Below are 13,574 nucleotides of genomic sequence, written 5' to 3'. Positions count from 1 at the left end.
TACAGCTGTGTGCTATATCTTTGTGTTTCAGAATAGCTCAATAGAAGAAATGAAATAAAATCAAAACATGCAAATGAAGGAATCCTTAAAATAAATGGAATGCCTTTAAAATAGATTAATATCATCATTATCAACAACAACAAAACAGGAATGCTTTTCTTAATGAAATGCTCTTCAGTTTGGATATAAAAACGTGAAATTGAGACACATATGAACAACATCTGAATAGAATAAATAGACTGTGTCTAAAAATGTAAGATTAAAAAGCTTTTAATTTTCATTGCATACTCTGTGATTGTGTTTAATTAGTCTTTGAAACCTTCATAAAGGCACAATTAATTGTGGTTACTTTATGAAACCCTAACAGTTACAAAGTTCTGCATAGTCAAACTGCAATTACATGAGTGAATAATTCTTTGTTGTAATATTACAATTTGGAATACATCTGTATTAACTTATCCAGTGTAATCTGGATATCCTGTTGGCGTATCACATGAAACACAATTAAAAGTCAATTATTTTTACCATCCCACTCGAATCACCTTTCAATCTTAGCAGATAGATGAAAATTTTATCAATGACATTTACAGCACAAATTAAAAACTGCCTGTAAAGAGTAGACAACACGTTCTGGGGATCTAATGTACAATACAGATGGTGATGGATGGTTAATTAATTTGATTTGGATAATCCTAAAAAAAAAAAAATGGAAAGAAAAAAAAAGGAGTAGTCCATCTAATTTAGGGGCAGAGATAATTAAGAAAAACAGAAACAAGAAAACTGTTAATCTTTTTCACCAGAGCAACCATTGTACTAACCATATGTATCCTGGAACATCATGTTCTAAACCTCAAACATACACAGTAAAATTTACTTAAAAATATAAAGAAAAACAAAAAGAGAGAAATAAGAGGAAATTCCTTCTTACCTAGGCTTCCACACGCTTCCTTTGTGCTTGTGATAAGCAAACCTCAATGGTAATTTTCCTCCAAACTGCCTATTGGACTCACCTTGACATCTTCATTTTTTAAAAAAATCATTTTACAAAGATATCCTGAAAGTCACATTTTGCTAATTTTTATCTTGGCAATTAAATGTAACTTAAACTTGTTACTAAGACCATGTGTGCATATGAAACATTGAAAAGGATGTCTACGGCCATACCACCCTGAACGCGCCCGATTCGTCTGAAATATTGAAAAGGAGTAACACAAGGTAACGAATAAAAGGAAAAAAAGACAACATTAAAAATCAATTTTAGTCTTTTGGATTTTAGCCATCCTAACTGGGGTTAGATGGTATCTCAATGTGGTTTTGATTTGCATTTCCCGGATGCTGAGTGATGTTGAGCATTTTTTCATATGTCTGTTGGCCATTTGGATATCTTCCTTAGAGAAATGCCTACTTAGCTCTTTTGCCCATTTTTTAATTGGGTTGCTTGTTTTCTTCTTGTAAAGTTGTTTGAGTTCCTTATATATTCTGGATATTAATCCTTTGTCAGATGTATATTTTGCAAATATTTTCTCCCACTCTGTTGGTTGTCTTTTAACTCTTTTAATTGTTTCTTTTGCTATGAACGATAAATGCTGGCGAGGCTGCGGAGAAAAAGGAACTCTCATACATTGTTGGTGGGACTGCAAAATGGTGCAGCCTCTATGGAAAATGGTATGGAGGTTCCTTAAACAATTGCAAATAGATCTACCATACGACCCAGCCATCCCACTGTTGGGAATATACCCAGAGGAATGGAAATCATCAAGTCGAAGGTATACCTGTTCCCCAATGTTCATCGCAGCACTCTTTACAATAGCCAAGAGTTGGAACCAGCCCAAATGCCCATCATCAGATGAGTGGATACGGAAAATGTGGTACATCTACACAATGGAATACTACTCAGCTATAAAAACGAATGAAATACTGCCATTTGCAACAACATGGATGGACCTTGAGAGAATTATATTAAGTGAAACAAGTCAGGCACAGAAAGAGAAATACCACATGTTCTCACTTATTGGAGGGAGCTAAAAATTAATATATAAATTCACACACACACACACAAACCGGGGGGGGGAAGAAGATATAACAACCACAATTATTTGAAGTTGATACAACAAACAAACAGAAAGGACATTGTTGGGGGGGAGGGGGGGAGGGAGAAGGGAGGGAGGTTTTGGTGATGGGGAGCATTAATCAGCTACAATGTATATCGACAAAATAAAATTTAAAAAAAAAAAAAAAAAAAAAAAAAAAAAAAAATCAATTTTAGTAGTAATGTATCACATAATAGTCTTGAGAAAAATATGGGTGAAGAGAACTTTATTTTGATGACTTAGAGAAGCAAGGAAATTTAAGATTAAACTCCATTTCTTTTTCTGAAGCAAACTGTAATTTATGGTTTAATAGAGGGTTATTGGTAAAGATAAAAAATAATAATAATAAAAAAAACATGCTGCCCGCCTGCTACAAACCTTGAGAAATGTCAGGTATTTCAAAGCCATGAATAGAAACCACATTAATAAAGTTTATTCTTTTTCACAGGCATTGTCCTAATGGCTCTGAAGGGCAATTGAATGATGTATGGAATTTTTTAGTGCTATCAGACTTTGAAAGGACAGCTACTCTTTGACTCTGGAAGGCTTTATCCTTCAGGTATAAACATTCCACATTTCAAGGCTACTGATGAATAAGGTAGCCTCCAATTAGTCCTGTATCCACTGCCTCTGCCTCCAGCACAAACCTAGTGATACGTTGTAAGGCATATTGTAGCACTGAGCAGAAAGTGAGAGCGAAATGAACAGGTAAATGAAAAAACAAAAAGGAACAAAATACAGAGTTCTTTGGTCTCATCTATGCTTTGGGTTTATAATATTCATTTGTCTGAAGTAATTCATGTTTTGTGTTCTGAATATCAGAAATCTGACTTGATATTATAAGCAAAATGTATTCACTGCCTATTCATTAGCATATTAGATAGGGCAAGAAACATTCCCCTTCTAGTATGTTCTATGTATTGATCCAGAGTAACCATAGTTTTGTCATTTTTAGAATGGATATAACACATCTCGCAGAAATTTTAAAAGAAATAAATAAAATAAGTATGTTTAACACCTAGAACAATGCCTGATATATATTACACACTTTACCTGTGGCACTAACAGCACTGGTGGTGGTAAGCATCGCCATTAGCGAAGTTCTAACTTCCATTCTTAGTCTCTCCTCTCACTTTATTCTCATGCCAGTCTGGTAACTAGTCTTGAAATTAAAACTTGACTCTTGCTTAATCAAAAGGTTCAATGATATAGCATTACACTCAAGATAAAAACTCAAATTCTTAACAACCTTTATAATCCTGCAAAATTTGTTTCTGCCAAAATCTCCAGGCTTTTAACTACCCCTCTTCCATTCCCTCCCCACCATCCTATTCCACTTTGATTTTCTTAAACAGAACCAACTCCCTCCACCTCAGATCATTGGCACATCCATTTCTTTCTCTCATGAGAACATTCTTTAGCCAACACTTCATGTGACTAATTCCACCTCATCTTTTATAATTCAGAATAACCATAACTTTTTTAATGAAGCTTTTTCTATTTAACTCTCCCATTGCATCTTTTAATTTTTCTTTGTAATATTTACCATATAAGCACACGTGTACATATATATACACACATGTAAATATGCATACATAATTGTCATTTATAGGGATAATTTATTTGCTTTCAGCATATTAACCTCGACTTGAAGGACAACCTCATGCCTATTTTGCTCACCATTGCATCCTCAGTGCCACCTATGGGAGCACTCAGAGCACCTTGCACATGGTACTCAACAGTCACTCACCAGTCAACAACACAAACAAATATATGATCTAAAGCCAGGAACTAATAAGTACTCTAAAGGATATAAAGCAGTGAAAGGAATAGTAAATTTTGAAGGTAGAATATAGATAGAATGTTCAGACAAGAGACGTCTGTGGAAAGGATGTTGCTTTGCCTCCCACAGATTTGTCATCCCTTTTCCCTTGGATGATGGAGCCACAAAGGATTACTCAAAGCCCAACTCTTCTAAGTAGTGAGAAGCCTCAAAGTGGTTAATCTCCTGGAACCCTCAAGGGAGAGGCATTCCTTTCATTTGGGAAATTAACCATGAATTGGGGTTTTCTTCCTGCATTTATTCTCCAGACCAGGAAGTTACAGGAACAGAACATAGGTGGGGTTACAGTTTAACAATATAGGCTGGTAACATTCAGTAAAACAAGCAAAGTGACATTCCATAAGGCAATTTAAGTGATCCACCAACAAAAGCTTGATCTTAGCAAACATTCCTTTTCCTCACAGCGGCTTCCAGGTATCTTTACATATCAATCAGTAACTTGTCTGTCTTTGAATCAGCAACCTTGCTGTATTACAACTCTTTATCTTACAGCAGAGACTATAGCCTGGGGAAAATTTCCTGTTTTTTGCAAGGTCAACATTTTATATGTACTTTTAAGAAGTTGGGTCAAACCTGAAAGTACAAGAAACTAGGCCTGGTGAAATATATTTGCTTTGTAGTATACTCCACAAAAGGACATTTGAGCTGAGATCTGAATGAAGCAATGGAGTGAAGAGATAGAATATTTGTTAGAAAAGTGTTTTGGTGGAGAGAAGAAAGAGCAGGCAGAAAGGTCCTCAGGAAATAAGCTCAGTGTAGTTAAAACACAGTATGAAGGTCAGTGTGGCTAGAACTGTATGAACAGGCAAAATAATGGTAGGGAGTGTGATTAAAAAGAAAGTAAGAGGCAAAGCACTTGCAGTCTTGTTGAATGAGTGAATTCGCTTCCCAGACTGCTGGGAGTCACAACTCTAAAAGAGTACTCAAGGGAATTATGGAAATTAATGAGTATATTAGAATGTACTAGACACTTTGGAAGGACAAAAAACATTTCAATAGAGAAGACTTGCTGTCTGTCATAAAGGAATTTGCAATATATTTGTGAAGACCATTCACAAAGATATATAAAAGATAATTTATTGTAAGTGGAAGTTTATGATGACATCATGTAATCATCCTAAGGAAAGGAATACTAAGATTTCAAATGAGGGAGAGAATGCCATGAAAAGTTGAAAGATATTTCTTTGACATGGATAAACATAAACTAGAAACTGATGAGTAATTTAGAATTTGATAGCAAAGATTCTGACAAGAGAAATATCTGAGTAAAGTAGAAATGAAGGGAATACACAGCACATGTTTAGGAGTGGTGAGATCAATTTCATTTAATGTTGAGGAAAAACGCCTGGGTAGAACTTCAGAAGCTAGGTTTAGAGGACTATGCCTATTAGAATATGAAGTTTGAACCTGCTGTAATGGGGTTATGTTGAAGATATTGTTGGATTAGAAAACAAACCATTTTATGTTCTAAATTTGAAAGATCATGGATAGAGAATTGGACGTTTAAGCAGTCATTGAGAGGGCTGTGGAAGTGAAGGTCAGAGAAGTTTCTGCCAATGGTCTCAACCTTCACTTCAATGTGAATTGTTCTCAAAAGCACAACCCAAAGGCACTGCATTTATCAAAAATCTCCAGAGGGCTCCCATCACTATCTACGTGTACATAGGTGAAGTAAATAGTGTTCAAGGTCTCGCTTGAACTTTATTTTACCTTTCCATTTGCCTACAAATCTGCCTGCAGAGAAAAATGGCTTCTTCTCTTCCACCTTCTATATCTTGCAGGAATGCCTCTTTTTATTAAACTCTAACCCAGAACCATCTGGAGAAAGAACGGCTGGGAAATAAAGTTCCAGACATCTCTTTCAAAAGGCAGAGCTGGAGTTGGAGTGGAAATGACAGTGATGATCCATGGAAAGAGACAAAACAGGAAAGAAGAAAAGATCAGATGACTGAAGCAGAGTCTGGACTTTCCATCTTTCTTTACCCAAAGCCAATCAATTCAAAAATTATGCTTTCATATAATATTTTATTTGAAGAGAGGAATACACTACTAAAACACACAAGCAAACAAACAAGCAAACAAAACAGAATCAGAAACACTTAACCACTACTTTTTTAGGCACAAGTCCATTTTAACCAATACATAAAGAGAACTATTGTCATGTCCTAATTTTATTCTGCCACAGGCAACCATGGTTTGTTTCAACTTTTCTCATACAGTGATTATAAAATATCTAAAATTCTTGTTATTCTAAACTGTTCTTGTTTATCGCCCTCTACTGCTTTTAAAATGTGATATCCAGTGTTAAACACAGATCTCATAATGAAATCTACTACTGTACAGTGGGACTATATCGCTCAATGACTTTGATGCTATCTTTATATTCATGCAGCCAAAGTTTACATTTATATTTTAGGATTAGTTTCACACTTCTGCTTAATATTGAGCTTGCAATCAAAATTTTTCAGTATTTTGCACATGAACCAAAGCCAAGCTGAGTCACTTTCCCTGAACAGATTTTGGGGTCATTCACACAAAATCAGTAGCTAACGTCAAATAAATGAGTGAAATTTCCAAAGGAAAGATAGCAAATCATACAGTTAGCAAAGAAGTACAGACAGCAGGTAAGGTCTGGATTTTGAAGATCAAATTTACGTTTAAAGAGTTTTAGCAAAGAAATTGAAAATGAGAAAAGAATGTTACTTATGCAATATACAATCGAATAATTAGAGCCTAGAAAGAAGTTAATTCCACCCCAGATGTAGTAGGAAAACTGGGCTGGTTTGCTATTAAAGTAAATAAGAAGAAAAAGAAAAAAATAGCATAATAGGTTTGCTTTTTAAAGCACAGATTGAATAGATTAGATGAGGACATATGCCTGATTAGACAAGGATTAGAGGCAAATATGTGATGAGAAGTTATAATGCCATATGCAAAACATTCATTTTAAAGTGTTGGAACTGATGAGAAATAGAGATCTGTACAGATACTTGGGTCGGTGGATTTTCTTCTGTAAAATAATGAGCATGAGCATCTGGAGAATATCGGAGCTTCATGTTTACAGAAGAATTTGGAATCATTTAAATTTCAACAGACGTTACACAGCGCATGATCTATCATCGGTCTCAGAAATAAATTAATATAGTGTCTTTCAGACACTGAGCATCTTAGTACTCTTCTATATGTCTGTTTTAAATATATTTTCCTATTGAGTATACATTATATAAAGTCTCTAAAGAAAAAATATCATCACTATTGTGTGATAAATTGCAGAACAGTCCAAGCAGCTGCAAGGAAAATGTTTTAATTACTAAATTAATACTTTCAAACTGGACCAGAAGGGACCATTATCCCTGAGGATGTGGATGCATATTGTTCTTTGGCTTAGCTAAGCCAGGAGCTCCTAATTGTAATGAAATGTGCCTAAATAAATGATGGCAGCTGAGCTTTGATATTTTGGGTGAAATATTTGTTCACATTGTTTTTATGTGGTTCATATAATTTCAAAAATAGCATCATGCCCTGTCATGGAATGTTTCTAAGGAAGGATTTGACAATTGAATTACAAATTATGTATCTCCTTCCTTTTATTTCTATATTTTCATTTAATTTACTAATCTGCTAAAGGATTCAAGAAAATGAAAATAATATTGAAACTCTAAGAACGACAATTAGAATATTTTTGAGTGACTCTCACTAGTGATTTGAAAAGTGTTAAATTTCAAAATATGTTTTAAAATAAATAGCAATTAGAAAGCTTATTGAGATTTATGTCACTTAAAATTTTCTCTCCAATTGAAGAGGAATAGCTCTATAATACTTTAAAACTGGTTGTTTCAGGAAAAATAATCAAAAAATAACAATAATGACACTAGTAAATTGGCTAACTTTATATAGTGCTTACTTTATGCTAGGTACTGTATTAAATACTTTTAGAATGATTACTTTTAGGGTATGAAATATAATGGGAATAAAAATGTTGTAAGTGGTTATTCTATTCTAGAATGGAAATAATGTAAAACAAAATTACCACGTAAATTTTACATATATAAAGTGTACAATTCAAATGACTTAGAATCTCTATGAAGCTGTTAAAAAATACAAACACATATGCAGACATACATAGAAAAATATCCACAAAAGTAATATAAAATATTCTTAAATTGTTTTAAGATTATTTATGAAGTGATAGTCAGTTTAAAATTTGAATTATGAAAATGGTATGAAAAGTCAAATTTATAAAAATGTAGATCAGTTGTTTTAGGTTTTCAAATATTTTCCCTTATTGTAGAAGTTTCAGGAGTTCTGAAATTCAATCCACTGTAAGATTTTTTTCACAAATCAAACAAGCATAGCCATACCAAATATAATATGCTATGATGGAGAGATTGAATGAAAAATGCAGATAAAGAGATTAAAAAAAAGTCAGCTTGGAAAGTGGACAAAAAAAGACATGCTGAGAACAGTTAAAAAAAATTGGTCAAATCAACTTTCAAAACCCCAAATAGCAACTATCTATATCTGAATTGCCTGTAAAATGTAAATAAAGTCATAAATAAATAATAAAGTTCATTACATAATAAATCCTTTACTCTGAGATTATAAAATACTACTACCTGGTACATTGCATCTTATAAAAAAAAAGTGTGCCAAGCATTCAAAGCTCATTTTAACCTGAAAACGTTGTTCAGTGTCACCACAGTAATTATTTTCATCTCTGATAATACGTTGTACGTCTATATTATTAAAATATAATATTTCCTTACCATTGTGTAGCTGTGGGCCACCTTCATTAATTCAATACATCCTTGAGCATCTGCAAATGCTCGGATTCCTAAACAGTTAGATGGATGCAAAAGCTTCATCAGGAAGTGGCAGCACACTTCTACTACTTGAGGCAGCTGGAGAAGACATGCTGCAGCAAGAAGGTTTTCAATGGTGTCTTCCTTTAATTCTAAGCAACCTGTAAATGTAAGTGAAGAGAATTATGAAACTACCTAAACCATGAAATAATAACATGTACCATTGTATTACTCAAACCATTAGGCTAATCTGCTAGAATTTATCGGAGCCTAGATTGATAATCAAGATACATATAACTCAGTAAAGTCCAGAGATTGTTTTAAGCACTTTTCATTTCTTACTTCATGTAATGTTCCAAACCACCCAGTCCACACAAATGCAATTTCAACTAAAACATCTAAATCCACTTCAGCAGCAACTTCTTTGGTTGTGAAATAAGAAAAAAAAGAGAGAGAAATAAGGTTAAAATATATGTCTTTAAGCTTAGGGGAGAAGAGATTCACTGTGACAATGTGTATATTTGCACATGTGTATGAAATACCTGTGTGTGTATAATTAATTTATGTACATAATTTATATATACATGTGTTGTAGATTGCTAATATTGTATTTAACTCATTGTGCCCATGTTTATAATTGTCTATAATTTTTCTTTCCTTTTGGTCAGTTATCATAAGCACAAAAAAAATTATCTCTTCAGTGTTGCCTCTTTTGTTTTTTAACTACAGGTTAATTTATTAAAGAATGGGTCTATTTCTGAAATGTTTATAGAACTCCTATTTAAAATATTCTAGGCTTAACTGGGGATAGATTTTAATTAGCAATTCTATATCTTCAGTGGTTTTAGTCTCATTCAGATTTTCTGTCAGTATCTGGGTGAGGTTTTATAAGGCATATGTTCTCAGGAATGGTTTATTCCATTTTTGTGGCACAGACTAAAAGCTGTACACTAGAAGTATATTCATTACTTGCTTCTGAATATAGGGCCAGACCACATTTTTTTTAGTGCAGTGTGACATGTATTGTTTTTGTTAATGGATAATGAGATGAAGGAATGTGTGTTACTACTAGACCAAAGCATTTTGATGTAGTGTCCTCATCCATGCTCTTTCCCTTCCACCAGCTAAAGGTGAGCAAAAAGTGATAATAAAATTCGAGTGGATGAAAGATACACAATATGGAAGGAGCCTGGGTCCTGAACAATACATGCAAGCAGTGGCTTAAAATAAAAATACTCAAATAGTGAAGCCTGAGTATTTGAATCTATATAGATATAACTTAATTAGTTCTTGCGGCCAAGTCTCCTCTAAATTGTCATTTTTATTTTAATTAGCCAGTACATGAAATTATGTAAAATTTTTTACACCATATATTGTTTATTTTTGTCTCCTGGAATTTGTACACTAAGTAAATCACATTTTCAGTGGATTGTCTAATTAAATAAGCACTTCAGAGAATCAACTCTTTTTGTTTTTGTTAGTAGACAGAACAGGGTGATAGTAATGTATAACAATTTTTGGTAGTATAACTACTTTATTAATTTTTTTATTGGCCCTGCTGGATATGAAGATATATGCCTTCATTAATACCGCAAAATTGTTGCCAATTTTTATTTAAATGACTCTTTATCCATACCTTTGTTTTGTCTATATTCTTTTAGAGATTATTCCTAAAGAATATATATTGGATCATCGTATTTTCTCCTTCATGTCTGTAATTTTCTTTTTATACTTTCCATTACTAATTTTCTTTTCAGATAGAATATTTTGTTTAAACTTGATTTTTTAAAAATTTTAATAACCATTTTATTTTTACTTGCAGAAGTTCTCTTCATGAAATTATTTGTACCACAATGTTTATGGTATTTTCATATTTGTCTTTAAATTTATGAATTCTTCTTTTGTATATCTTACATTCTGTTTACTCCTGACTTACTAATAATTTATATAACCTTTAATTCTAGTTCTCCCTATGAAAATTATTTACTTCACAGAATTTTTAATAAATTTGTGACATACATTTTTACTCAAAGACTGCTTGAGATATTTTCAACGTTTTCATTTTTCCACTATTATTGATTTCTTCTCTTCTTATTCTCTCTTTTTGTAACTAGACCATATTTAGTTTTAATAATAATTAACCAAAAGTATCTATGCTCTCAGTTTAAAAAGAAAAATTTGAGAATTTGAGACGCTTTCTGAGAAAATAATGCTGTATTTTATTTACCTTCCTGAGACTTCTGAATTTGACCAAAGTTTAATTATCTAAGCTACTTTTATTTATACATTTATCCTTTTGCCTGAATAAAATATACACTGCAGCTTCTAATAGTCAATGACAGTGATTATTCCCTATATGTAAGGAATATTTTAATTTATTTATGAACTTGGAAGGCAGGCAGTGCTAAGTTTAAACTTTCTGTATAAAGTTTTAGGAAAAAATATGATTGTATTTAGTCATTATCAATATGCTGTTCTCTAATTAAAATTTAAAAAGTCATTTCTTGCCACCTGGTGTATATTTTTTAACTTTGTGATGTTACTGTCATTTTTTTTAGATTCATCCTTTCTTATGATGGATAGTTATATGTCATAATAGAAAAGTTGCCTACTTTAAAAGGTTTATCTTTCAAGAATAGAATATTTATTAAGAAAGACCTTTATAAATGTAATAACTCAATTTTTTTCACATCAAAGTTTTTATTCTGGAACTTTTTTAACCTATGGTAATTTGCAAAAATAGTACCAAAAAAACTTCCATATATGCTTTGTCTAGGTTAACCAAGTGTTAACATTTTGCCATGTTTATGTGTGTGTGTGTATTTATGTCGTAGTTGCTAAATTATGTGAGAGTTACTTTTAGCCATTGCATTTCACCCCTTAATGCTTAAGCATCATCTAAGAGCAAGAACATTCTCCAACACAGTAGAAATATAGTTACCACAAGTGAAAGTAGTACAATAGTCTTTGCTATAATGTACATTTCCAAAAATGTTCAAATAATATGCTTTATAGATTATAATTTTTTTAAAATTGAGGATCTAATCAAGGATCACACATTATTTTTAGTTATGTTCCTTTGGTCTCTAATCTAGAACAGTTTCCCAGTTATTCTGTCATTCACAATATTTCTACTGATGAAGAATCTAGAGTGGCTGTTTGGATTTTTATTATTTCCCCATGATTAGTTTTAGGAGAAATCTTTTTGGCAAGAACATCACATAGGTGATCATGTACCCTTCTCAATACCAGATTACAAGGCTCATGATGTCAGTGTGTCACATTGTTGCTGGTACTAAATTCGGTGCCATGTTTAAGGCAGTATCTGCCAGTTTCTTCATTTTAAAGAAACTTTTAGTTTTGTAGTTAATAAGAAATCTCTTGGGTGTTTGATACTTTTGCTTTCAAACATGACATTTAACCCATTACTTAACATGTTTAATAGAAAAAAAGTATTTTATCTATTTATAAGTTTCACTGAAAGAATAAGACAGCAAAGGAATCAAAAAGCATGATTTCAAGTGTAGCGGAGAATTGTTGAAGAAAAAAAAGAGCAGATAAAATAAAGACAACAATAAAAAGAGACAGCGAGTAGAGTAATATTATGAAACTGTTTATTATATACTAATTTCCAATTAAATTATATATGTAAATATTATTTTTATATAAAACGGAACACTGTATCAATAATAAAAGTTAAGCTATTTAAAATTCCAAAATTTAGTTAATACACAAGCACCAAGTTGTTCAGATACTACCAATTAATAGATATTGAGGAACATAGGTAAACTCAGCAGAACAGATATTTGCCTATAGTGATATAATTTTTTGAGGTGTTTATATTTCATATTATCAATAATATTATCATGCAATAATGCTGTCATCTGAAGTTGAGGAATTTATACTAGTCTGAATGATTTTAAGACTAATTATGTCAGAACTAATTATAATATATATTTTAATGTTATGGAATGCTATAATAGCTATCAGAAATAAAGTATGCTATAAGTTGTAGAAAACTATATTTTACATCAATTTTAGGTAATTTATGAAATATGTACCTAGAGTTACAAAAATAAAGATAAAATAGAAGAGGTAGTATGAACTCTTTTAAAATGTTATTTATAATGGATTATATGCATAACAATTTTAAATTTATATACATCTTCAAAATATTGTCATGATTAAAAACCTTCAGAACTTTACCTAAACTGTTCAGTAAGGTCTTCAAGAAGTTGGTTGCATGCTTCTTAGTGTAGATCTTGCAAAAAACCGGTAAAAGGAATAAATGCTGATCGTGTGGCTTTTACAGATTTCATTTTAGTTATTTCCAAACATTGGGATTGTGACTTTAATTTAGTAAACTATTTGTCTCAATAGAATTAATTCAGTCAAGAATTAGAACAGCAGTCCTGAAACTGCTATCCTTGAAAAGGTTTGCTTGCAAGATTTGCCCCTAGCTGGTGTCTGAGAGCTTAGATTTCAAGACGGTTCCTACCATTAACTGATAGGAATGGCTCACTGTACCTAAACTGTTTGTACACACAATATTGTTTATGCTGAACACTCTTAGTCCTTCTGAGAGTCTGGAATTTTGGTATGTGCTAAACTAGGCTGAGGCCGCCTATGTGATCAGTCCCTAATAAAAACTATCCCCACTGTGTCTCAAAGAGTGCCCCTGGTTGGCAACACACACTTTGTCATAACTCATTGTAGGGGGAATTAAATGTGTCCTGTGGGACTGCACTGGAAGGAGACCCTTTGAAATATATGCCTGGCTTCCTGTAGACTTCGCTCCATGGTCTGTTTCCCTTTCCTGATTGTGCTATGTATCCATTT

At 32.5% G+C, this 13,574-nt stretch overlaps 1 protein-coding gene across 2 annotated transcripts in view; it reads right to left on the bottom strand.

Annotated features, from left to right (window-relative positions):
• KLHL1 (kelch like family member 1) overlaps window positions 1-13,574 on the bottom strand; it is a 373,250-nt gene that overhangs the window by 224,705 nt on the left and 134,971 nt on the right. For both annotated transcript variants that reach the window (XM_063103154.1, XM_063103155.1), the window contains one exon: window positions 8,700-8,896. In XM_063103154.1, the coding sequence (XP_062959224.1) occupies window positions 8,700-8,896 (197 nt within the window). The remainder of the gene's footprint in view (window positions 1-8,699; window positions 8,897-13,574) is intronic.

Source organism: Cynocephalus volans, chromosome 7 (genome assembly GCF_027409185.1).
Source record: "Cynocephalus volans isolate mCynVol1 chromosome 7, mCynVol1.pri, whole genome shotgun sequence".
Taxonomy (NCBI): domain Eukaryota; kingdom Metazoa; phylum Chordata; class Mammalia; order Dermoptera; family Cynocephalidae; genus Cynocephalus; species Cynocephalus volans.
The sequence above is the reverse complement of the archived record's forward strand: the minus strand, read 5'-3'. Positions and strand labels throughout refer to the sequence as shown.